We start from the raw sequence: 27,238 nt of genomic DNA, 5'->3' as shown, positions 1-27,238 counted from the left end.
CACACTCTACTTTCTTTCTTCTTCTTTCCTGTCCTGTCACTCTCCAGTTATCTGTCTCCCCTTCTCCTCATAACACTCCCAGAGCCTCATACCGGGACAGGGAAAGTAGGCTAACAGCTCTGCAGTTAGCTCCCAGAGATACTGAGGTAAACACCCAGAGGCAATAGCAGTAGTTAAGGTTGTTGAGGTAGCTGTACAAGTCTGCTGTTGTAATTAATAAAGCCACTTTTCTATAGAAGAGCTATGGAGTAGTTATATACAGCTGAAGCAGCGGTAGTTGGAGAGCGTTGGACTCCAGGACTGGTTGACTGTGTGTTCTGTGTTCCAATAGGACTGTGTGTGTAGTGTACAAAGGAGCCTATCATCCTGCTCTCTCTCTCTGCTCTACTCTCAACAGAACTCTGTTTACACTGTGGGAAGTGAGTGAGAGCTTTTCAGTCTGTACTTTCTCTCTTGCTTTCTTTTATTCTTTATTTCTTACTCTCTCTCCCTACCTATGTTCTCTCTCCATCTATTTTCTCTCTCTTTCCCTTGTCCTAGTACTGTGTAATCAAGTGACAATGCCAGAAAAGCCGGTGTTTGGAAGATGTATTGGCACGGGTGTTGTTAGGCCCGACTCTATTCCTCCAAACACTGACTCCAAGGGCATTGTCAAGGGTTACCGACATATTAAAATAATGATTGACGTGTATATTAAAAATATTTTAATTTATTCATACTATTTCATCCTTCCACAAGATATAGTCCCGACACAAATCTAGGGTTGCTACCCAAGCCGGCTGGTCGTTTGTTCTATCAGTTCGGTTGTCAGAGAGACGACGACCCGGTCGTTCAGTCTTTTTGTTCTGTATCTATGGAACAAAAACACCCAGTCCATACTGGCTGGCAACGTTCTTATCCCTTGCTTGCTAGCTAGCAAACTATGGATAACTCACAGCCATGTCAAACAGCTAGAATAACAACAGTAGCTGCATTTGTTTAAGCTGTTTTCTAGTGAAATTTATTTGAATACTTCCATAACAATTTCACCTGGCATAGGAAATGTGCTCTCTCGTCAGGACACTGTTGTTCAGAGGAGCTAGCCAACAACACAGCTAACACAATCACTTCAAACTGAAGCTGGAAAAACTGCAAACTAGCTGCACTTCGTTTCTTTTAGCTTTTTTTCAATTGACATTTCTTTGTATATATATCCATAAAAATGATGCCAGCTGATTCATGTTTTCGACTGGCTGAGATATGCGGCCTGCCTGTCTGTCACGTTCATTACTATGGGACAGCTGGAGATCGAATTGGAATATTGAACCAATGTTGCAAATGTCTGATAGACAGACAGCATTATACTCCACTGTTGACAGCTAAATATTAGTCTGAAAGAAAATGTTCTTAATAGTGGAGATTAAGTTTATACATTTCCCGACTGGGCTGATGAGACAGTGGATTGCGCAGTCAGATGGAACAGAGTAAATAGGTATTTTAACGTTATAGATTTAGCCGGTGGTAACTTAAGGCATAGACACCGTCTCGAATGCGGTTTTAACCAATCGGCATTCAGGAAAAGACCCACCCATTGTTTAAATAAATATAATGTACTGAAACTTGTTGGACAAACAATGACATTGCAATACTGTGTTTGAGCTCATGCAAAACCAGTAAAAGCGTTTCTCTTTACTTTACAAACAGAATACCGGTATGTTCAGTCACACAATCTTAGTAAGCAGGACCAAGGTCAAGTTTTTTTAATGTCACATGCACAAATACAGTGAAACGCCTTTCTTGCAAACTCAAAACCCAACAATGCAATAATCAATAACAACGTAAAAAAAACTACTATGACTAACTACTATAACTACTATAAAAAAAAACAGAGAAATAAGAAGAAATATGTAAGTAAATAAGCATACTATATACAGGGTCCGTTCCAATACCGTATTTACAATGTGCAGGGATACTGTAATGATGGAGGTAGATATGAATAGGGGTAAGGTGACTAGGCAACAGGGTATAAGATAAACAGAGTAGCAGCAGCTTGTATGTGAGTGGCTATGCGGGTGTGTAGAGTCAGTATAAATGTATGTTCATGGTGTGTGAGTGAGAAGATGATGATGGAGTGAGTGTGTGTGAGTGTGCATAGAGACAGAGCAAAAAAAAGAATGTAAGGTCAATGAAGATACAAGGTGAACTCCGATAATCCGTGTAGCTATTTTGTTAGCTATTTATCAGTCTTATTGCTTGGGGATAGAAGCCGTTCAACGGCCTGGTAGTTGATGCACTGGTACCGCTTGCAGTGCGGAAGTAGAAAGAATAGTCTGTGGCTTGGGTGGTTGGAGTCTATCAATTTTCCGGGCCTTCCTTTTACACCGCCTGATACAGAGGTCCTGGATTGCTGGGAGCTCGACCCAAGTGATGTACTGGGCTGTCCGCACCACCCTCTGTCGTGCCATGTAATCGAGGGCGGTGCTATTGCCATACAAGGCAGTGATGCTCTCAATGGTACAGCTGTAGAACTTTTTGAGGATTTGAGGGCCCATGCAAAACTCTTTCAACCTCCTGAGGGCGGAAGAGGCTCTGTCTCGCCTTCTTCACAACTTTGCGTGTGTTTGGACCATTTAAAGTCTTTAGTGATTTGGACACCGAGGAACTTCTCAACCTGCTCTACTGCAGCCCCGTTGATGTGGATGGGGGTGTGCTTGCCCCCATCCACATGTCACATGCACAAATACAGTGAAATGCCTTTCTTGCAAACTAAAAATCCAATAATCAATAACAATGTACAGTTGAAGTCGGAAGTTTACATACAGCTTAGCCAAATACATTTAAACTTAGTTTTTCACAATTCCTGACATTTGATCCTAGTAAAAATCCCGTCTTAGGTCAGTTAGGATCACCACTTTATTTTAAGAATGTGAAATGTCAGAATAATAGTAGAGAGAATGATTTATTTCAGATTTTATTTATTACATCACATTCCCAGTGGGTCAGAAGTTTACATCCACTCAATTAGTATTTGGTAGAATTTACTTTAAATTGTTTAACTTGGGTCAAATGTTTCGGGTAGCCGTCCACAAGCTTCACACAATAAGTTGGGTGAATTTTGGCCCATTTCCTCTGACAGAGCTGGGGTAACTGAGTCAGGTTTGTAGGCCTCCTGGCTTTCACATGCCTTTTCAATTCTGCCCACAAATTTTCTATAGAATTGAGGTCAGGGCTTTGTGATGGCCACTCCAATACCTTGCCTTTGTTGTCCTTATGCCATTTTGCCACAACTTTGGAAGTATGCTTGGGGTCAATGTCCATATGGAAGACCCATTTGCGACCAAGCTTTTACTTCCTGACTGATGTCTTGAGATGTTACTTCAATATATCCACATAATTGTACTTCCTCATGATGCCATCTATTTTGTGAAGTGCACCAGTCCCTCCTGCAGCAAAGCACCCCATAACATGATGCTGCCACGGTTGGGATGGTGTTCTTCAGCTTGCAAGCCTCCCCCTTTCTCCTCCAAACATAATGATGGTCATTATGGCAAAACAGTTCTATTTTTGTTTCATCAGACCAGAGGACATTTCTCCAAAAAGTATGATCTTTGTCCCCATGTGCAGTTGCAAACCATAGGCTTTTCTATGGCGGTTTTCTAGCAGTGGCTTCTTCCTTGCTGAGCGGCCTTCCAGGTTATGTCGATATAGGACTCGTTTTTACTGTGGATATAGATACTTTTGTACTTGTTTCCTCCAGCATCTTCACAATGTCCTTTACTGCTGTTCTGGGATTGATTTGCACTTTTCTCACCAAAGTACGTTCATCTCTAGGAGACAGAACTCGTCTCCTTCCTGAGCGGTATGACAGCTGCGTGATCCCAATGGTATTTATACTTGCGTACTATTGTTTGTACAGAGGAACGTGGTACCTTCAGGCATTTGGAAATTGCCCCCAAGGAGGAACCAGACTTGTGGAGGTCTACATTTCTTTTTCTTCTGAGGTCTTGGCTGATTTTTTTTGATTTTCTAATGATGTCAAGCAAAGAGACACTGAGTTTGAAGGTAGGCCTTGAAATGCATCCACAAGTACACCTCCAATTGACTCAAATTATGTCAATTAGCCTAACAGAAGCTTCTAAAGCCATGACATCATTTTCTGGAATTTTCCAAGCTGTTTAAAGGCACATTCAACTTAGTGTATGTAAACTTCTGACTCACTGGAATTGTGATACAGTGAATTAAAAGTGAAATAATCTGTCTAAACAATTATTGGAAAAATTACTTGCGTCATGCACAAAGTAGATGTCCTAACTGACTTGCTAAAACTATAGTTTGTTAACAAAACATTTGTGGAGTCGTTCAAAAACGAGTTTTAATGACTCCAACATGTCATGTCTGCTCCTGCTCTTCCCTTCCCCTGGCGCTTGAGGTCACCAGGTTGGCATCCATCACACACACCTGCCTTCCGTCTTCACACGCATCAGCGAAATTGGGCTCACCTGGACTCACTTATCATCTCTATTTTTTCCTCCCTTTTATTTGTCAGTTCCCCAGCTCTGTTCCCCGCTGCCTCATTGTATTGTTTTTGTATTTTTTTAAATAAATTTGCTGACGCTGTTCCTGTCTCGTTCACTTCGATGCATCTGCTTCTTTTTCGAGCATATCAAAATGCTAATCAATAAATAGTTCTAGATTCTCTATTATCCAGAATGTTTGTTTCGTAGTTATCAGATAATCTTCCATTTTTGTGATGAATTCACGGGACAAGCTGTGCCTACCACGCTGCCGCATACCATGTCATCACCCTATACGGCCCTGTTTGTAACCTCAGGTTACACTGTGGAACATCCAGATGCTCTTTTGTGAACTTCAGATGTGCAGCAATGTTTTTTTTTTTTTTGACAGCAGTGGCTTCTTTTGTGGTGTCCTCCCATGAACACCATTCTTGTTTTGCGTTTTAAGTATCGATGACTCGTCAACAGAGATGTTAGCATGTTCCAGAGATTTCTGTAAGTCTTTAGCTGACACTCTAAGATTCTTCTTATTGAGCCTTCTGCACGGTGCTCTTGCAGTCATCTTTGCAAGACGGCCACTCCTAGTGAGAGTTGCCACAGTGCTGAACTTTCTCCATTTATAGACAATTTGTCTTACCCGAGATACTTGGAGGGGACAATGGTTTTGAATGCTAAGCGGTAGTCAATGAACAGCATTCTCTCATAGGTATTCTAGGTGGGTGACGGCAGTGTGGAGAGCAATTGAGATTGCATCATCTATGGATCTGTTGGGGCAGTCTTTGTTTCTCTACGAACATTACCGATTTTCTGACTCAGAATAGTGTGGTGTGTGTGTGTGGTTTTGCATTATGGAATTGTTAATGTTTTTGGTGATTTGTCTCAGGGTTTTATGTGTATCATCTTTATTGATATAGGAAGAGGATGTGGAATTGCAAGATTCAAGTAATGTGTTGGTGGTTAATTGATCAAAACGCAGGTCTTTAAAGACTTTGATAACCTTATCAGTGGTAGCTCAGTTGGTAGAGCATGGCGTGGTTTCGATTTCCTGGGACCACCCGTAAGTTAAATGTATGCACGCGTTACTGTAAATGCATCTGGGTCGTTCTTGAATTGTGGTGTCATTTGGTAATGGAAATGTACCCAGATTTGTAAATTCTTTACACATCTTCCTATTCTAAATAAACTAATATGGCAGCGTAGCTCTTTCCACCCACAGCCTCTGTCATCCCATTTAGAGGTTGAAAATGGCAGATTTTGTAATTGATAAACTACTACATTTGAACGCAGTGGCTGTACAGTAACATGCTATACGTGATGTCAGAGCTCAGGTTCTCAACCACAGCGCTTCATTAGTTTTGACTAATAGCCGTTAACTTGAACACAGAACACAACAAGAAGATGCCCTCATCCCTCCCGCTAATTGGGCTACTTTTGCACATTTGTTGTTGTCTGAGTCAGGGAAATGCTGTAAATCGAGAGAAGCCTGTGTTCTGAAAGATGAGGCGTTGAGGATTTAAATAAATACCACTTTGTTGTCATACAAGCAAACCACACACCCACGAGTCCAAATTTGCATTCCACATTTCATATTTGAAAACATGTCTTGCTATATTTGATCCACAGATACAAGGAGGACATGCGTTATAACCTGGGTTGTCCTGAAAATAACGAGCCTATGTTTGTAGTATGGTGAAGAGAACTTGCCTCGGAACACTCAATTGAATGCACTCAACTCCATTCTATACGCACCAAAATTACAATATGTTTGTCTGAAGTGCCTTTTGAAAGCCTAACACTGCAAGATTGTATTCTATAATTTAGCTAGCCATGTTGGCATTAGAATAAGCTTTCAAATTATGCCCATCTGACCCAGATTGTGATTTATATTGCAAGGTTTTGGGATTGCGTAACAACAACAGTAATTGTGTGACGTGGGACTCAGGGCTGTTTTCCAAACCAAAAACTTGCTACAGTTCCTCAATGTTAAAGCTAGGAGAGAGATAAAAAAAAGCACTAAAGGCTCTTTCCTTTTGTCATAAAAGTACATTGAAATGACTTAACTGTGCACAGTTTGGAAAGGTGTTTGGCCACTTAGAGACAACAGTTAAACCTCTTATTCAACCATTGTAATCGTTTTTTTTTTTTTTTTTGCTTGCAATTTCTCAAATTCCAATGAATAATAAATATTATGTTACTGAATGTTTCCAGAGTATTTTCAGATTTCATTATTGACAAATGCTGTGAAAATGACAATAAATGTAAAATGCACATAAAATCATAGTGTAATGTTTGGATTCAGTCTTGTCAGGTGAACTGTTGTGTCCTCGCCTTTAGTTGGACAATTTCCCCATAATCTTCAAAGTGTTCTCTTTCAATTGCTACCATGGTTATGCATATGCTTTTTAGAGTTCTTCTTTTAAAAGAACATTTCAATTTGGCCCTATTCATATGCTCTAGACAAATTTCCACGAGTGTAAGGGGTTAATGACTTTGAATAATTTTGACCATTATGATAATATTGTGCCACCAGTAGGAGTAGTAACACCAATGATGGTAACACCAATGAAAAAAATTTGAGGTTATTGAGGATTTTCTTAAACGGAGGCCACAGATGCGCAAATCTAAGGTCATTAACCGTTTGAAAATCATTTACTTAAGCGATATGATTAATAATTTTGCTCACAATGTAATAATTTCCCTTCATTTAAATTGAGTAACATCAAGTGCTTTTTCACATTCAAGTGACACATTTAGACACCAAATTATAAATGGAATCCTCAAATTTATGACCTACTAAAAGGGTGTGATTAGAAAATAATTTTCTTTAAAATCGACCCTTCCCCCGATAACAGTTTGCTATTGGAGGGAATGATTTTCAAGGTGGTAACACCAATGACATAGAACTGGGGGACAGACATTATACTAGTAAAAAATTGGTATTGTAATAGCCGCCTTCGTTTTTATTGATCTATACAATATACAAAATACTTTTGTTTCACTTTCTAGCATTCAAAATAATAGATATCTCTAAATCCCCCAAAACATCCCTCTACAACTCTACACGTCACTACTGGGACAAGCCAATTTTCTAACCCTAAGTACTTTAAACAATGCGTAAACAAAGTTTTGCAGTATGTTTTTATCATTGATATATTCAATATAAACAAAAACGTGTGATGTGTAACTATTTGTCATTTTAATGTGTTTTTCATGGTTGCATAGGCAAGGGACACAAAGGCCACCACAATTCAAGAACGACCCGTCTGCGAAATGGCATGTACTATGGTAGAGCCTAAGATAGACATATGGTCTCTAGAAGGATGTTGTGCCGAATGTTTACAGATCATTAGGGAAGCGCTTTACACATGAACAGAAGAACGTTTCCCTTGTTATCACGTTTATGGTTTCCTTCAAGGCAGGATTTCTTACAGTTGCTATACAATACTTTATTATACAATACTTTATTATACAATACTTTATTATACAATACTTTACTATACAATACGTTTCCTTTCCAGTGCCTGCACCTTTTCACAACAATCTCATTACTTCTGTGTTTTTCTTGGCTTTCTCCTCTGTATCCGTGTGTGTTTCCACCCTCACCCCAGTCTCTCTCTGCTCTGTGCGTTTGCAGGCCCAGCAATACTGAGATTGTGCCATAAGTTGATTGCTCCACACAAATTTCTCCATCCTTACCCTAGCACACCCTCCGGCCCTGTCTCCAGCTGCAGTGATGGGAGCATATAGGAGAGTTTGGAGGATGGGGGGCTGCGTCGGGGCGGTGTTGGCCTGCATTGGGGCACTGTTCCTGGGTTCCAGCTTGGCCCAGCCTCCCGCTGACTCCTGTCCTACGGGAGTCACTCCCTTGAACCTGAGCCAGCCCCAGTACCAGTCAGTCCCAGGAGCAGACACAGGCTTCATGTCCGGGGTGGTCCAGTCCTTCCTCCACACCGTCCAGCCCAACCCCTTCCCCAAAGGTCAGTCTAGGGCTGAATTTGTCTGGTAAAAAGTAGTGTACTACAGTATATAAAGGGAGCAGGGTGCCATAGTCAAAAACAAAACAAGTGCACTATAAAGGGAATATTGTGCCATTTTGGACATAGGCAATATTTTATTTCTAGTCTGACAGCGCTCCTTTTCTACAGCAGTCTATATATCATACTGACCTCATATTGACCTAGCCAGTTGTGTGTAGCCACTATGTACATCCCATAGTGAAAATGGTATAGAGCTATAGGGGAATTGTATTATACTTTTTCTTCTGTTGCCAACTAATCTCTTGTGAACAGACTACGTAAACATTAGGCAATATTTTATTTCTAGCTTAACTGAGATTAGTTTCCATCAGGAAATGCACTGTTTGCTTTCCTCCTAACTCTCCCCAAAGATTTGAGCATGTGTGCCTATAGTGATGTGATGAGGTTAAACATTAGAGCCAACCAGCGCTCTTTAACCATAGAAACTGGCGACGCCGTTAGCCAGTAAGTGTGATCATGGGAATGCCTTTGGTGTGTTGTGGGTCAGGCTGTCAATGGTTAACTACAGTAGTCAGATGAGAGCGTTTTGTAGATGGTGTGTTTCCTTTTATTTTTATTTAGTGAGTGACTCATACACTTATGGTTAACCCAGAAACCACAGAGCAGAGTAACAGCGTAGGACTGCGGACAATACTCCACTGTAGTTTGTCTCACTGACAGAATCTGATTGTCCATCTCCTTTGTCACGACAGTACATTTCACTATGATGTCAGAGCTGGCTCAGTTTATCTATTGCCTCCTTGTTAGAGCCATTATTGATTCTGTTTGACAAACAACAGCGAAGGTCCCTCAGGTACACACACACACACACACACACACACACAAGTTAATCAGTCATTGACCTTTGCCCAGGTGAAACTCGTCTTAGATCAGAGAGCTCTCAGGTTGCTATGCACGGATTGGATAGCGATAGTCTCTCTGATCATGGCTTCTATCCAATCAGGATTGGAGGTATTATTGCTGCTTAGTGTTTCAACCCTTGTTTGCGCATGTTTTGGTTTTATGTTTGTTGAGAACATCTCTCTCTCTCTCTCTCTCTCTCTCTCTCTCTCTGAACATGGTGAGTTTTATCATCGAAACACAAGTGATGGTGACAGCTCTTCTGTAGTTGATTTACTCAACATGTGTGGTAGTCACCAACACACATTTGTGCAACAGAGAAGAAAAACACGAATTAAAAAAAAAAAGCGGTTCACACCTCGTTGTTACTCTGTAACAGTTTTCACAATTCAATGCAACTTATCTAGTCCGTCAGCATTCACTAGACTGTGAGTGGCCTCTGTGTGAGAGAGAGACAGAAAGAGGGAGCGAGAAATGCAGAATTAGAGAGAGAATGTGAAAAAGCAGAATGTCCTCCTTCCCAACTAGACAGTGATATATCTCCTCTCAGGTTTCTCTCCAGAATGCCAGCTGTTGGTGTATGAACAATAACCATAACTACCAGGGTTAGACAAGACAATGGTGGACAAGCAGTTCTTTAATGTGTGGTTGGCTCAGGTCTTACAACACCGGTATGGTTACCCATGGTTTCATGATCCTTAGGTTAGGTTACATCTAAATAACATACGGGTAGGTTTGATTTCCTATCTCACTGTTGTCAGAGAGAGAGAGAGAGGAAGAGAGAGAGAGGGTGAAGGAGGAATGAACGAAGAGAGGGAGGGAATGCGAGTGGGAGAGATCAGAGGGTTGATGTAAAAATGTGATGCCTGATCTCCATTCAGCCTTGTGAAAGTGTGAACTCTGATCCTCTCACATGAACACGCCAGAAGATGTTTATAAAAAATAAACTTCCCTTTATCTTTCAAAGATAATTCGGGAAAATCCAAATAGCTTCACAGATCTTCATTTGTATAGGGTTTAAACACTGTTTCCCATGCTTGTTCAATGAACCATAAACAATTAATGAACCTGTGGAACGGTCATTAAGACACTAACAGCTTACAGACGGTAGGCAATTAAGGTCACAGTTATGAAAACGTAGGACACTAGAGAGGCCTTTCTACTGACTCTGAAAAACACCAAAAGAAAGATGCCCAGGGTCACTGCTCATCTGCGTGAACGTGCCTTAGGCATGCTGCAAGGAGGCATGAGGACTGCAGATGTGGCCAGGGCAATAAATTGCAATGTCTGTACTGTGAGATGCCTAAGACAGCGCTACAGGGAGACATGAAGGACAGCTGATTGTCCTCGCAGTGGCAGACCATGTGTAACAACACCTGCACAGGATCGGTACATCCGAACATCAAACCTGCGGGACAGGTACAGGATTGCAACAACAACTGCCCGAGTTACACCAGGAACGCACAATCCCTCCATCAGTGCTCAGACTGTCTGCAATAGGCTGAGAGAGGCTGGACTGAGAGCTTGTAGGCCTGTTGTAAGGCAGGTCCTCACCAGACATCCCTGGAAACAACGTTGCCTATAGTCACAAACCCACCGTTGCTGAACCAGACAGGACTGGCAAAAAGTGCTCTTCACTGACGAGTTGCTGTTTTGTCTCATCAGGGGTGATAGCCTAGTGGTTAGAGCGTTGGACTAGTAACCAAAAGGTTCCACGATCAAATCCCAGAGCATTCTGCCCCTGAACAAGGAAGTTAACCCACTGTTCCTAGCCCGTCATTGAAAATACGAATTTGTTCTTAACTGACTTGCCTAGTTAAATAGAGGTAAAATAAATAAAATTGTCAGATCGTCGAAGGAATGAGCGGTACACTGAGGCCTGTACTCTGAAGCGGGATCGATTTGGAGGTGGAGGGTCTGTCATGGTCTGGGGCGGTGTGTCGCATCATCAGACTGAGCTTGTTGTCAATGCAGGCAATCTCAACGCTGTGCGTTACAGGGAAGACATCCTCCTCCCTCATGTGGTACCCTTCCTGCAGGCTCATCCTGACATGACCCTCCAGCATGACAATGCCACCAGCCATACTGCTCGTTCTAGGCGTGATTTCTTGCAAGACAGGAATGTCAGTGTTTTGCCATTACCAGCGAAGAGCTCGGATCTTAATCCCATTGAGCACGTCTGTCACCTGTTGGCTCCCCCCAGAAATGTCCGGGAACTTGCAGGTGCCTTGGTGGAAGAGTGGGGTAACATCTCACAGCAAGAACTGGCAAATCTGGTGCCGTCCAGTACTTAATGCAGTACTTAATGCAGCTGGTGGCCACACCAGATACTGACTGTTACTTTTGATTTTAACCACATTATTCAATTTCTGTTAGTCACATGTCTGTGGAACTTGTTCAGTTTATGTCTCAGTTGTTGAATTTTGTTATGTTCATACAAATATTTACATGTTAAGTTTGCTGAAAATAAATGCAGTTGACAGTGAGAGGATGTTTCTTTTTTTGCTGTGTTTATGTTGAATATATTTGTTGTACTGATATCCAATCATTGTAGGTTGAATGATGACTGGCTGTGTTTGTGTGTATAGAAAAGAGAGGGAATTCCAATAAGAACTGAAGAAGTTGCCTTTCAGTCAGTCACATGGTATATCATACTATGGGGAGTCAACGACCAATCATATTCACCTGAAGACTGAAATCATGCCAAACGGGCCAATGGCTGCTGAGCGCCTTCCTGGGTATAACACTGGATGGAAAGCTGGCAAGTTACTTAGCTCCAGAGGCTACGAAGAGGGCTAATCCTAGCACGATGAATACATAGTGCTGGTTCTCGGCGGATCAGCTGGACAAAGTGTACCACACTGAGGGTGTGGCGGCCCGGTCATTGAATGTGGTCACAATGCTGCAGATGTATTATATCGATTTACTACAGGAGCTGAATAAGACCGCAGAGTCGGGGAAGCCGGTTTCAGAGCTTCTCGATGAAATCCGCGCTGCTGTTGATTTTGTACTGCGTCCGTCCTGCTGTAGTATCCTGGCTATGGTGAGAAGTATGGGTTCACTACCACCTCTGGTTGACATTGTCCTGGATTCCTGACAGGGACAGGAGGATGTATTTGGATGAGTCAGTTTCACCAACAAGGGCAACAGTGCTCCCAAGTGGCTCAGTCAATGGGGACAAGTTACTGGTTTGCGAAGTCCCCCAAACCCGGTGTGGGCTGGGTATCAGAACAGCAGTAGCAAGAAAGCACATTGTTTCTACAAAAGTTCCTCTGTGTTTATTGGGTATCAAGAGTGCGGTCTCATCCAGTTGTGGGTATAATAAACAGTTCCTTCCCCTAGTTCAGACACACGATTGTCAAGTAGTGGATATTAAAACAAGCATGACCATTTAAAAAAAAATCCCAGTTCTCTGGGTGGTGCTCTGCCCGTTCAGGAGACGATGCATGGGAGACTGGCAGCGTGCTCCGTCCAGTGGCTGGCATGCACAGTTTCACCATGGGCGATGAGGATGGTGACAACGGGTTACAGTCTGTAGTTCGCTGTGCATCCTCCTTTTCTTGATGTCATTATGTCAATGGTCTCCGAGGTCCTAGCGCCTGTCTTGAGAGAGGAGATTTCCTCTCTCCTTCAAAAGCAGGCTATTCGGCTGGTCCCCGTGTCAGTTCCCAAGAGCGATGGAACGTTGAGTCCCATCCTGGACTTGCGTGTTTTTAAACAAATCACCTCAAGGTTTGCAATTTCAAAATGCTAATACTTTGCTGGCTATTGCAGTCGGTGTGTCCCAGCGTTTGGTTTACGCACATAGATCTGAAGGATGCATGTTTTCATGTGGCTACACATCCTCCCCACAGAAGGTTTCATTTCGAGGGTGTTGCCTACGAGTTTCTGGTCCTGCGTTTCGGACTCTCCTGATCGCTCTGCACCTTTTCTATGGAAGTGGAGGCGACTTTGGCACCGGTGCAGTGCCAGTGGATCAGAGTATTGGCCTATCTGGATGACTGGCTGGTCATAGCGGAGTCGAGGGAACAGGTGGAGCTCCACCCTGCCACGCTGGTTTCCCATATTAAGTCTATGGTGCAAAGTGGATTACAAGAAAAGTTGTTTGACTCCGGCTCAGTGCTATCAGTGTCTGGGTCTCATTCTGGACACAGTTCTGAATCCTGTGTTTATTGTCCCAACAAAGGAGGGTCGCATTCCGGCTCTGTCCGGCACGGTTTCAGCTGGGGCACTCTGCGCCTTTTCACTTGTGCCTGCGGTTATTGGGTCTGATGGCCTCTATGAAAGCTGTGGTGCCTCGAGGACTTCTGTTGAGGCGTCTGTTTCAACTCCGAGTGATTGCTACGTGTCTGGACACATCTCGCTACTGCCATTGACTGCTCAAGATATGACCGTCATGCCTAAGGGAGTTGACTCCATGGAGGGACCCGCGTTTGTTGTTGCAAGGGGTTCTCATGGGCCCGGGTAGTGTGTTGCATGTTGATCACGACAGATGCATCTTTACTGGGATGGGGAGCGCTTTGTGTGGGCTACTCAAAAAGAGGGATTTGGTCAACAGCGCAAAGGGCGCTGCATATCAATTACCTAGAGCTACTGACTGTTTGCTAGCACTGAGGCATTTCCTTCCATTGTTGGAGGGACAGAATGTGTTGGTAATGTCCGACAACAGGCTGGCGGTGGCGTACATCAACAGGCAGTAGGGGGGGCGCTCGTCTGAAGCAGTGCCCATTTTCTGTCACTCAGGGCGATGTATCTTCCCCAGATCTCTCAACATGGGGCAGTTCTACTTTCCAAGGGGGAGTGGAGACTGCACCCCTCTTTCTCAGATCGCTCGAAAAATGTGCATTGTCATTTGTTCTGCTCAATGACGGTTACGGGTGCTCCCGTTTGGGAACAGACACTTTGGCGTGTCAGTGGCCTCGGACCCTGCTCTATGCGTTCCTCCGCTGGGCCTGATTCATGCCCATGTGGAGAGGGTCCATCAGGAGGGTCTGGTGTTGATTCTGGTGGCAACCCCGTTGGCCCGAGCAACCTTGATTCCCAGAGATCATCCATCCGCCTGTTGGACAGGGATCCATGAAGGGTTCCGTGTCGTTGGGATCTATTGTCCCAGTCGCAAGTGAGAATTATTTGTTACCCACGGCCGCAGATATGGATCTGTGGGTTTGGCCCCTGACCGGTTGAATTTGACGGCTAGGGGTTTAACCTCAAATGTGATTATGTCTATACACTTGGCCCGTGCGCCCTCTACGAGAGGGTTGTATAACATATAAGTGGCGTGCGTTTGAGATGTGATGTCAGGTTAAAGGAGATTCTCCTTTTCAGAGGTGGACTTTGGTGGACTTTTTGATGTCCTTCCAAGAGCTTTTTGAGCAGGGCCTTTCTTTTTATACATTTGAAGCTTATGTGGGAGCCATCTCGACGTGTCATGTAGGTATTGTCAGTTCTACCCCAGGGTCTCAAATCTAATTTTATTTGTCACATGCGCCACATGCGCCCCCCCCCCCCCTCCCCTCCTGTGTGTGCATGGGCTGCCATAGGCGTGCTAGGCTTGGGGAGTGATTGTATGTTTCCATAGTATGTTATACAGAGTGACCAACTGAAAAGGAACGTACAGTTATGAATATAACTACTATTCCCCGAAGGAGGGAACGAGGTATAACATACTATGGGAACATACAATCAATCCGCGCCTACAGTGGAATTGGGCTCGCTGAAGAGCGGTACTTAATTGAGGAAATGTATGCGACCCCCCCAGTATTATAGTCAGGAAGGCGGGACTTCCGAGGGCGGGCTTGGCATCCGTTTGGCGGGATTTCAGTTCTTCAGGTGAATATGATTGGTTGTTGACTCCCCATAGTATGTTATACCTCATTCCCTCCTTCAGGGAACAATAGTTATATCATAAGTGTACGTTTTCACAATTGCTTTCATATGCCGTATGATCTCAAGACCCTTACATATGTACGTATTGTGTAGTGCTTATCCAGATCCTCCTCCTCCTTTCTTTTTCTCTCTCTCTCCCTCTCCATCTCTCTCTCTTAGATTTGCTGGTGAAATTATTGGAGGAAAATGGCAATATATACAATGATGACAAGACCATTAAAGAGGTGAGAACAGATGCGCGTAAGACTCCTGTCCACATCACAGTCAATCTATTGTCTAGTGATATTTGACAGAGTGTGACGTCACATCGAACAATGACTCTTCATTGTTACAGATAGAAGATTGGTCTAATGAATAATTCTGGTCATTCGGTTTTCATAGTATTGCATGAGTAGTAGATGACAGTGTAAAGTACGCTAACACTACACAGTAATGTGCAACGTTAATATATTTGAGCAAAGTGTCACCATCCTTCTCTTCACCAATGTTGAATCAGCCAACTTTTCTTCTTCTTCTTATTTACACTGTGCTCATAATCCTATATATTCTACTAGTGTATCTGTGTGTTTATGTTAATGTGTGTGTGTGTGTGTCTGTGTATGTTAACTGTGTGTGAATCTCCTCAGGTCCTTCTCTATGAAGTTGGTTTCCTAGTGTGTGCTGCTATAGGGATCGTGTACATTATCCTGATGCCCCTGGTGGGGTTCTGCCTGGCCTGCTGTCGCTGCTGTGGACACTGTGGAGGACACATGTACCAGAAGCAGACTAAAGCTGTCCACTGTCACAGGAGAGGATTCTTCTGGGCTACGTTACTCACCACGCTAGTCATACTGTAAGTGTGTGCGCATATTTTAAGCCTTTGGATAAGAAAAAAAAAAACGGAACATTTTTGATATGAAGTGAAACAATGAACACGCACTAACTTTTCTGTGCATGTGTGTGTAGTTCAGGGAACATCTGCATGTTCTTCAGCAACCAGTTTCTGAAAGGGAGTGTCGAGGACAGCTCTGTAGAACTCAACAATACACTTGACAACCTCCAAACCTACCTCACTGCTGTCCCACAGGTGTGTGCGTGAGCGCGTGCGTGTGAGAGAGGACTTACCTGTGATTTTCAGAAGGGAGTAGAAAACCTAAGTAATAAATGAAGAAGGAAGACCAGTTTAGTTTCTAAAACATTATAGACATGTCAATACAGACAGTTTTATAGATGAACAGTGGGGTCTGAAATTATTGACACCATTGATTAAGATGAGCAAGAATGACAAAATAAATCATTCAAATACTGGAGCTACGGAGTATGCTCTACAGGCAGCAAGTGGCACCTTAATTGGGGAGGACGGGCTCATGGTAATGGCTGGAAGGAATAAATAGAATGGTATTGAACAAATCAAACATGTTTTCCATGTGCTTGATACCATTCCACTCACTCTGTTCCACCCATTATTATGAGTTGTCCTCCCCTCAGCTGCCCTTGGTATGCAATTTCTTTGGGGGGGGGGGGGGATTACATTGTTTTATACTAATACAATTGCTCAGAGAAAGAGATTTTGTTTAACAAGTGATATGTTTTTTTTCTCAAGAAGGTTAGGGGTCAAATTTATTGATACCCCTAAAGATTATTATGAATCAAGTTGTCACAGGTTTAAATTTTGGCCCCATGTACCTAGGACGCAATGACTACATCAAGCGTGACTCACAAACTTGTCGGATGCATTTGCAGTTCGTTTTGGTTGTGTTTCAGATTATTTAGTGCCCATTTTTTTTAAATCAATGGTAAATATTGTATTGTTATTGTGGAGTCTCTTTTACTGTAAATAAGAAGATAATATGTTTCTAAACACTTCTACATTAACGTGGATGATACCATGGTTACGGATCATCCTAAATGAATTGTGAATAATGACGAGTGATTTAAAAACAGTGGGTCAAACATCATACCCCCAAAACATGCTAACCACCCCTGTTATTTGCAATGGTGAGAGGTTAGCATGTCTTTAGGGTATGACCTTTGACCCTCTGTCACACCATTAGTCGCCCATTCACCTTAATGGTTAACTGACTGTCTAGCTTGCACTGTCAACACTTTTATCTGGTACAACAGAGGGAGAGGGACGCCAGGGGAAGAGAGGGAGAAGAAGGCAGGGGATAGAGAGGGAGAGAAAGGGGGCAAGACTGGGGAGAAAGAGAGGATGAGAGCGGAAGAAGGAGGGAAGAAGGGGGGAAGAGAGAGAAAGGATGGAAAGGGAAGGATAGGATAGGTTAATGGTAGGGCAGGTTGTGTTGTTAGAACTGGTCAATCATTCATTTTGGCTGTCGGTAGTGGCTTTGAAGTTTCAGTTTTGTGTTCAGAATGTGCTTGAGAGAGTCTCCTCAATTTTATGTCGTCTCTCCTGTGTCTAAGTGTGTGTGTCTTCTATCTCTGCTCAGCAAATTGATAGTGTGCTGATAGGGAGCAATGAGACAGTGGATGAAGTCACCAGAAGCCTCAATAGTGAGTACCCGAGCTTCTAGTCACATAATGCATCACACGTTCTGCAAAGTACAAACACACTGAAATAACTGTAAATCCAATTGTCGTTTTGACCCAGTAGTGACTAGCTGCCATTCACAATTTGGGAAACACCAATGACATAAATCTCTACCTTCTCTCTCACTCCCAGATATAGGTAATCTGCTGGGCAAGGAGATCCAGAGAAGGCTAGAGGGCCCCCTAAAACCTTCCCTGCAGTCTGTCAGAGATATAGCCAATGGTACAACTCCATCCTGTGTGTGTGTTTTTGTGTGTGTGTGTATATTCCTCTTCTGATATTCTAACGGAGTTTTCTGTGTGTGTGCGCTTGTATGTGGTGTTTGTGTGTATATAGGTTCATTTGAATTATCTACATTAATTGTTTAACAAAGTGTTTTTTAAAGTCTTCTGACATTTTAAAATGTGTGTATGTTGTATTTGTATCCTAGTGGTGAACAGTACCAGTGTCCTGCTGGTGAGGTTAGACTCTACTCTAACCCAGGTCCGGTCTGATGTATCTGTGGTCCAGGCTAATATTAGCTCTGTCAGAGACCGCATCAACAGCACACTTAGAAACCCTAACTGTACTGCATGCTCGGCCTATCAGTCAGAGCTACAGAAACTAACATTTGCCACCACTATCGCTGTGAGTACAACTTAGTTCCGTGTTGCCGCCTCTTCCTCTTTCCACGTTTCCACGATTGTTCAGTTATCACCCTGTACCCACCGGTGTGTGTCTTTTCATCCTACTGGTTTGTTCTTGATAAGGAAGGATTCAGGCCTTTTGTTAAACACAATCAAGCTCTTCTGTGTTCCTGATAACATGTGTGTGTGGTTTTCGACAGTGTGTGTTGTGTGGTGATGGACTGTGTTTTGAGGAAATTGCCTTGCAACAGGAGGAACACATTACTGGGTTAATGAGATCGACACGACACAGGCAAATGAGTAGACTCATTGACTCATGGTGTTATCTTTGGATGTCAGGTTTCAGTCTGTAAGCTGACCTGACTTGTCCTTTCTTCCGCCTCCTCCTCCTACTCCCTCTGACGCACTCCCCCCCCCCCCCCCCCCCAAACAGGCTACCACCAACGAAGGGCTTCGGTTTCAGGAAAATGACAGCTCATAATGCATGCTCACATGCATACACACCTTATCAGTAACACAAGACGAAACCAGACATTTCTGTCTTTTAGCAGTTGATGTTACTCTTCAATAACACAGGTCCTTAAGCATATCAGGGGGCGAACAATTGGTTTATTCAAAGAGGAGGACAAATCATAGATGTTATGCTGAGAGGTAGATGTTCATTCTCCCCTGTCCTCAGTGATTCTCTCCACAGAACAAAGAGACAGGATGTAGTTTTTTTTAATTTATTTTTTTTATTTTTACCTTTATTTAACCAGGCAAGTCAGTTAAGAACAAATTCTTATTTTCAATGACGGCCTGGGAACAGTGGGTTAACTGCCTGTTCAGGGGCAGAACGACAGATTTGTACCTTGTCAGCTCGGGGGTTTGAACTCGCAACCTTCCGGTTACTAGTCCAACGCTCTAACCACTAGGCTACCCTGCCGCCCCAGTTTTATAACCCAGCTCTAGCCTGTGGTTGACCAATTAGAATTCCTTGCAATTAAACTGTGCCAATGGCCAAGTAACAAGTATCCGATTTCAGGCTCAATGTATACCAATGAGAATTTGCCATGTAGCTATGAGTCCCGGACTGAAATTCCTCCCATGTCTCTGACCCATTGGTCTTTAATCCCTATTACAGAAAATAACACTATTTCCATTGATCGTTAGTACTCTATTGACTTTTAGTCCTCTTGACCTTTAGTACTATATTGACCTCTCATCCTCTGCATTGTGTATTTATCTTCTAAATACATGTCCAACAAAAGGCCTGAATAGTTCCATATAAATGTTGTTTTTAGACTTCAGTTTATTTTATCATAGACAATGCAGTATTTCATTCATCCCTATCACTGATCTACTTCGATAACGAGCATCATTTTAAAATGTGATGATCTAGTTTCGTGGGTGGAGTTTAAATACTTGATTGATGTATATAGCATAGAAGGGTGTAATTGTCTTTAGGACAGCTGTTTTTTAGTCAATACTTTCGTGTTTTTAACATAATATGTAATTGTTGTACTGTATGTGGGTTTATAGTTTTGTTTAATGTTGTGTTAGTGTATGTAAGTTGTTTTGTCTGAAACATTGTTCCCCCTGCTGCTATTGGCCAGGTCTCTCTTGGAAAAGAAAGACCTGGTTCAATTTCTCAATGAGAAAAACCTGTATAAATAAAAGTAAAATCAAAAATAAGGCAGGCAATGTCAGCATAGTTGATAGTTCTGGCTTTGCTGCCCCCTTCTGCCAAAGCATAATAATGACATTTACTGCAAGGAAGTCATTTGAAGATTTTGAGCAGTTTGCAATCTAAAGTATGTGTGTGTGTGTGTGTGTGTGTGTGTGTGTGTGTGTTCCACAGGTCCCCAGTCTGAGTGAGCTGCAGTCGGCCGTTAATAACGTCACCGAGGCTGATCTAAACTCTAAAGTGAAAGCGGTGAGTCTGTCTAAATAGACACATTGTTCAAGAATGTATTTGGATCGTTCCATATGGGCTATGGAAGCGAAGACTATCAATTAACTAGTTGATTTTATATGCAACAAATGTTCAATATCCAAATGAGGTGTTTTGTGGCATGCCAGGCAAAGTAATCATACACAACGGCACCTTTCTTGCTGTGTCAGTACTGCGTACTGTAATGCCATTGTGGAAAACATGAGTAGAAATAGGTCAGGTCAGTGACCACAGATAATGTAACTCATTTATAATCAAAGGGAATCCCTCTTTTGTAAGTACAGGTTAAGGTAACCTCTGCATGGAAGACAGTGAGTTAGTGTGTGTGTGTGCTTTTTAGAAGAATGTCGCTGGGGATGGCTGCTGTTTTAAGGGCTCCTACCCAATTGTGTGTTTTTTCCCCCCACATTGTTTGTTACTTATTTTGTACATAATGTTGATGCTACCATCTCTTATGACTGAAAATAGCTTCTGGATATCAAAACAGTGATTATTCACCTCGAACTGGATAAAGATTTTTTGTTTAATGAGTTTGACGCGAAGGATATAAAGGCCCAAATCCCCGTCATTCGCATGAAGAAAATAAGGAAATACAGGGGGCGCAGATCAGGGTGCCTTGTGAGAGTTTGTCGGCGAGTGAGTAACCCACCTCTACCATCCATTCTATTGGCCAACATGCAATCACTGGAGAATAAACTGGTTGAGCTCCGTTTGAGACTATCCTACCAACGGAACATTAAAAAGGGTAATATCTTAGGTTTCACCGAGTCGTGGTTGAACGACAACACGGATAATATACAGTGCATTGCGAAAGTATTCGGCCCCCTTGAACTTTGCGACCTTTTGCCTTTTGCACATATCACAGTGCAGGTGCATTTATACGGAGACTTGATTACACACAGGTGGATTGTATTTATCATCATTAGTCATTTAGGTCAACATTGGATCATTCAGAGACCCTCACTGAACTTCTGGAGAGAGTTTGCTGCACTGAAAGTAAAGGGGCTGAATCATTTTGCATGCCTAATTTTTCAGTTTTTGATTTGTTAAAAAAGTTTGAAATATCCAATAAATGTCGTTCCACTTCATGATTGCGTCCCACTTGTTGTTGATTCTTCACAAACAAATACAGTTTTATATCTTTATGTTTGAAGCCTGAAATGTGGCAAAAGGTCGCAAAGTTCAAGGGGGCCGAATACTTTCGCAATGCACTGTACAGTTGGCTGGGTTTTCCGTGCATCGGCAGGACAGAACAGCTACGTCCGGAAAGACGAGGGGTGGTGGTGTGTGTCTATTTGTCAGTAACAGCTGGTGCGCGATGTCTAAAATTAAGGTAGTCTCGAGGTATTGCTCGCCTGAGGTAGAGTACCTCATGATAAGATGTAGACCACACTATCTATGAAGAGAGTTTTCATCTATATTTTCCGTTTACGTCTATTTACCAACCACAAACCGAGGCTGGCATGAAGACCGCACTCAACGAGTTGTATAAGGCCATAAGCAAACAAGAAAATGCTCATCCAGAAGCGGGGCGCCTAGTTGCCGGGGACTTTAATGCAGGCAAACTTAAATCAGTTTTACCTAATTTCTACCAGTATGTCACATGTGCAAACACCTTTACTCCACACACAGAGATGCGTACAAAGCTCTCCATCACCCTCCATTTGGCAAATCTAACCATAATTATATCCTACTGATTCCTGATAACATACAAATACCAAAGCAGGAAGTACCAGTGACTCGCTCAATACGGAAGTGGTCAGACAGGACTGTTTTGCTAGCACAGACTGGAATATGTTCTGGAATTCAACCAATGGCATTGAGGAGTTTACCACCATAGTCATCAGCATCATCATTAAGAGCATCGACGACGTCGTCCCCACAGTGACCGTATGTACATATACCAACCATAAGCCATGGATTATAGGCAACATTCGCACCTAGCTAAAGGCTAGAGCTGCCGCTTTCAAGGAGTGGGACACTAAAAAATCCCGCTATGCCCTCAGACAAACCATCAAACAGGCTAAGTGTCAATACAGGACTAAGATTGAATCCTACTACACCAGCTCTGACTCTTGTCGGATGTGGCAGGGCTTGCAAACTATTACAGACTACAAAGGGAAACTCAGCCTTGAGCTGCCCAGTGACGTGAGCCTACCAGACGGACTAAATGCCTTTTATGCTCACTTCGAGACAAACAATACTGAAGCATGCTTGAGAGCATCCCCTGTTCCAGATGACTGGCTGATCACATAGCCAATGTGAGCAAGACATTTAAACAGGTTAACATTCACAAGGCTGCGGGGCCAGATGGATTACCAGGACATGTACTCAGAGCATGCGCGGACCAACTGTCAAATGTTTTCACTGACATTTTTTTATTTTTATCCCCACCCCCTTTTTCTCCCCAATTTTGTGGTATTCAATTGTTAGTAGTTACTATCTTGTCTCATCGCTACAACTCCCGTACGGGCTCGGGAGAGACGAAGGTTGAAAGCTATGCGTCCTCCGATACACAACCCAACCAAGCCGCACTGCTTCTTAACACAGCGCACGTCCAACCCGGAAGCCAGCCGCACCAATGTGTCGGAGGAAACACCGTGCACCTGGCGACCTGGTTAGCGTGCACTGCGCCCGGCCCACCACAGGAGTCGCTAGTGCGTGATGAGACAAGGATATCCCTACCGGCCAAACCCTCCCTATGCGTCGCCCAATGGACCTCCTGGTCGCGGCCGGCTCACTGACCTTTTCAAACTCTCCCTGACCGAGTCTGTAATACCTACATGTTTCAAGCAGACCACCATAGTCCCTGTGCCTACAAAAGCAAAGGTAACCTGCCTAAGTGACTACCGCCCCTTAGCACTCATATCGGTAGCCATGAAGTAATTTGAAAGGCTGGTCATGGCTCACATCAACACCATCGTCCTAGAAACCCTAGACCCACTCCAATTTGCATACCTCTCCAACAGATCCACAGATGACGCAATCTCTATTGCACTCCACACTGCCTTTTCCCACCTGGACAAAAGGAACACTTACTGTGCCTTGCAAAAGTATTCATCCCCCATGGCGTTTTTCCTATTTTGTTGCATTACAACCTGTCATTTAAATTGATTTTTATTTGGATTTCATATAATGGACATACACAAAATAGTCCAAATTGGTGAAGTGAAATGAAAAAAGTAACTTGTTTAAAAAAAATATATATAAAAACAGAAAAGTAGTGCGTGCATATGTATTCAACCCCTTTGCTATGAAGCCCCTACATAAGATCTGGTGCAACCAATTACCTTCTGAAGTCACATAATTGGTTAAATAAAATCCACCTGTGTGCAATCTAAGTGTCACATGATCTGTCACATGATCTCAGTATATATACACCTGTTCTGAAAGGCCCCAAAGTCTGCAACACCACTAAGCAAGGGGCACCACCAAGCAAGCGGCACCATGAAGACCAAGGAGCGCTCCAAACAGGTCAGGGACAAAGTTGTGGAGAAGTACAGATCAGGGTTGGGTTGTAAAAAAATATCTGAAACTTTGTACATCCCACGGAGCACCATTAAATCCATTATTAAAAAATGGAAAGAATATGGCACCACAACAAACCTGCCAAGAGAGGGCCGCCCACCAAAACTCATGGACCAGGCAAGGAAATCATTCATCAGAGAATGAGAGAGAGGCAACAAAGAGACCAAAGATAACCCTGAAGGAGCTGCAAAGCTTCACAGCGGAGATTGGAATATCTGTTCATAGGACCACTTTAAGCAGTACACTCCACAGAGCTGGGATTTATGGAATTGTTGCCAGAAAAATCCATTGCTTAAAGAAATAAATAAGCAAACACATTTGGTGTTAGCCAAAAGGCATGTGGGAGACTCCCCAAACAGTTGGAAAAAGGTACTCTGGTTAGATGAGACTAAAATTGAGCTTTTTGGCCATCAAGGAAAACACTATGTCCGGTGCAAACCCAACACCTCTCATCACCCCGAGATCACCACCCCCACAGTGAAGCATGGTGGTGGCAGCATCATGCTGTGGGTATGTTTTTCATCGGCAGGGACTTGGCAAACTAGTCAGAATTGAAGGAATGATGGATGGTGCTAAATACAGGGAAATTCTTGCGAGAAACCTGTTTCAGTCTTCCAGAGATTTGAGACTGGGATGGAGGTTCACCATCCAGCAGGACAATGACCCTAAGCACACTGCTAAAGCAATGCTCGAGTGGTTTAAGGGGAAACATTTAAATGTATTGGAATGGCCTAGTCAAAGCCCAGACCTCAATCCAGTTGAGAATCTGTGGTATGACTTAAAGATTGCTGTACACCAGTGAAACCCATCCAACTTGAAGGAGCTGGAGCAGTTTTGCCTTGAAGAATTGGCAACTCCCAGTGGATGGATGTGCCAAGCTTATAGACACATACCCCAAGAGACATGCAGCTGTAATTGCTGCAAAAGGTGGCTCTACAAAGTATTGACTTTTGGGGGGGTGAATAGTTATGCACGCTCAAGTTTTCTGTTTTTTTTTGTCTTATTTCTTGTTTGTTTCACAATAAAAACTATTTTGCATCTTCAAAGTGGTAGGCATGTTGTGCACTGCAGGTCCTGGATGAACCTCTACATCACCAGAGGAACAGAGGAGAAGTAGGATAAGGGTACGGCTAAAGGCTATAAGAACTAGCCGTCTAGCACGTTCGGAACAGAGAGTAAAAGGAGCAGGTTTCTGGGCAAGATAGCATAGATTCAAGGCATAACGTACAGACAAAGGTATGGTAGGAAGAGAGTACATTGGAGTTAAACCTAGGCATTGAGTACTGATGAGAGAGATATAGTCTCTAGAGATGTTTAAACCAGGTGATGTCATCGCATATGTAGGAGGTGGAACAACATGGTTGGTTAAGGCATATTGAGCAGGGCTTAGAGGCTCTACTGTGAAATAAGACAGTAATCACTAACCACGACAGCAATGGATAAGGCATATTGATATTAGGGAGAGGCATGCGTAGCCAAGTGATCGTATGGGTCCAGTAAGTGGTTGGGCTGGCTGGGGACACGGCGATTCAGACAGTTAGCAGGCCGGGGCTAGCAAGCTAGGAGTTAGCAGGCCGGGGCTAGCAAGCTAGGAGTTAGCATGCCGGTGCTAGCAAGCTAGCAGTTAGCAGACCGGGGATAGCAGAAGGGCCTTAGAGGGACGTCACGATGGGGGAGAGTCTGTTTTTGCCTCCACGTGCGGTGACGTCGATAGACCTGTCATGGATTACTAGGGTTCCAAGTAGCAGAGGGGTCCAAGTCCAATTGGCAAAATGGGTATAGTGGTCCAAGAAACTGGCCGATGGATCAACTAACAGTCCAATATTTGGCCTGGGTCCCCAGATCCTCAAAAAGTTATACAGCTGCACCATCGAGAGCATCCTGACCGGTTGCATCACCGCGTGGTATGCCATCTGCTCGGCATCTGACCATAAGGCGCTACAGTGGCGTACGGCCCAGTACATCACAGGGCCAAGCTTATTGCCATCCAGGACCTTTTTCAAAGATTCCAGTCACCCAAGTCATAGACTGTTCTTTCTACTTCGGAGTGCCAAGTCTAAGCCCAAAAGGCTCCTTAACAGCTTCTACCCTCAAGCCATATGACTACTGAACAATTAATCAAACGGACACACGGACTATTTGAATTGACCCCCCCCCCCCCTTTGCTTTTACACTGCTGGTACTCGCTGTTTATCTATGCATAGTCACTTTACCTCTACATACTTGTACAAATTACCTCGACTAACATGTACCTCCGCACGTTGACTCTGTTCCTGTACCACCTGTATATAGCCTCATTATTGTTATTATATAATTATTTTGTATTTTTTTTACTGTAGTTTATTTAGTAAACATTTTCTTGACATTATTTTCTTAACTGCTTTGTTGGTTAAGGGCTTGTAAGTAAGCATTTCACATTCGGCGCATGTGACAAATTCGGTGCATGTGACAAATACAATTTCATTTGAGTGTTTGTGCGGGGGGGTGGGGGGGAGAAATACACAATGCACTGAGGTTTACACACAGTTGCCATGGATTAGTGAAGTGTTACTGACATGATACAGTAGTATGCATGGTCCTGTTCTGAGGGGGAAATTGAGATGCATGCTTGATACATTTTTCATGCAAGTCCTCCATTGACTTCTATGCATAATTTATGCTAGGAAACTCCTTGGAGTGTTACTGAGGATGGTTCTGACTGTGTGTGTGTCAGGGAGAAGACTTCTTTGCCAGTATTCCCCAAAAAGTGACCAACGACACCAAGGACGTGGTACAGAGTGAGTATATTACCTTCAATGTCACTACTAACTGTTATAGGACTAAGACACCACAACTACTCTTATTATTTGACCCTGCTAGTCATCTATGAACGTTTGAACATCTTGAAGAACGATCTGGCCTTAATGGCCATGTACTCTTCTAATCTCCACCTGGCACAGACAGAGAACTGGCCACCCCTCAGAGCCTGGATCCTCTAGGTTTTTTCCTAGATCCCTGCCGTTCTAGGGAGATTTTCAGAGCCACCGTGCTTCTACATCTTGTGGCAGGCCAGGTGGTTGGGTCAAAACGTTTACAGGAAACTCAGACACGGACAGAGTTGGATTAGCTCAGTTTCAAAGGTGTTTATTAAAATAATAGTTCAAAAGAAAAGGTCTCCCCCATGAGACCCTCTCTGGGATACCGTCTTCTGGGCTCCGGGTCTTGCTGTGTCCCGTGGGGATCAAAAAAATGGAACTCCCTCCTGTTACGTCTCGAACTGTCCCCAACTATATGGGAGTCCTTTCTTTCCCCAGTCTCTCTCCTGTGTGCTGCCCTTCTGGCAGCTTTATGGGAAATCAGCCCTTGATTACTCACCAGCCCCAATT

The 27,238-nt window shown here is 43.3% G+C and overlaps 1 protein-coding gene across 5 annotated transcripts in view; it reads left to right on the top strand.

The window, feature by feature from the left end:
- Positions 1-27,238, top strand: part of LOC110525964 (prominin-1-A) — a 34,171-nt gene that overhangs the window by 340 nt on the left and 6,593 nt on the right. For 2 of the 5 annotated variants that reach the window (XR_016496306.1, XM_021606503.3), the window contains exons 2-10: positions 8,128-8,470; positions 15,416-15,480; positions 15,883-16,088; positions 16,202-16,322; positions 17,686-17,749; positions 17,919-18,008; positions 18,217-18,413; positions 20,253-20,327; positions 26,587-26,650. Coding sequence is in view for 4 of the 5 variants with exons in the window: in XM_021606503.3 (XP_021462178.2) it covers positions 8,227-8,470; positions 15,416-15,480; positions 15,883-16,088; positions 16,202-16,322; positions 17,686-17,749; positions 17,919-18,008; positions 18,217-18,413; positions 20,253-20,327; positions 26,587-26,650 (1,126 nt within the window). In the remaining variant the exon portion in view is untranslated. The remainder of the gene's footprint in view (positions 1-8,127; positions 8,471-15,415; positions 15,481-15,882; positions 16,089-16,201; positions 16,323-17,685; positions 17,750-17,918; positions 18,009-18,216; positions 18,414-20,252; positions 20,328-26,586; positions 26,651-27,238) is intronic. The other 3 variants (XM_021606512.3, XM_021606519.3, XM_090235898.1) reach the window with 3 other exon arrangements.

The sequence above is a fragment of the Oncorhynchus mykiss genome, chromosome 1, assembly GCF_057628025.1.
Source record: "Oncorhynchus mykiss isolate SJ-2025 chromosome 1, ASM5762802v1, whole genome shotgun sequence".
Lineage (NCBI taxonomy): Eukaryota > Metazoa > Chordata > Actinopteri > Salmoniformes > Salmonidae > Oncorhynchus > Oncorhynchus mykiss.
Note: the sequence above shows the minus strand (reverse complement) of the source record. Positions and strands in the feature narration are given on the sequence as shown.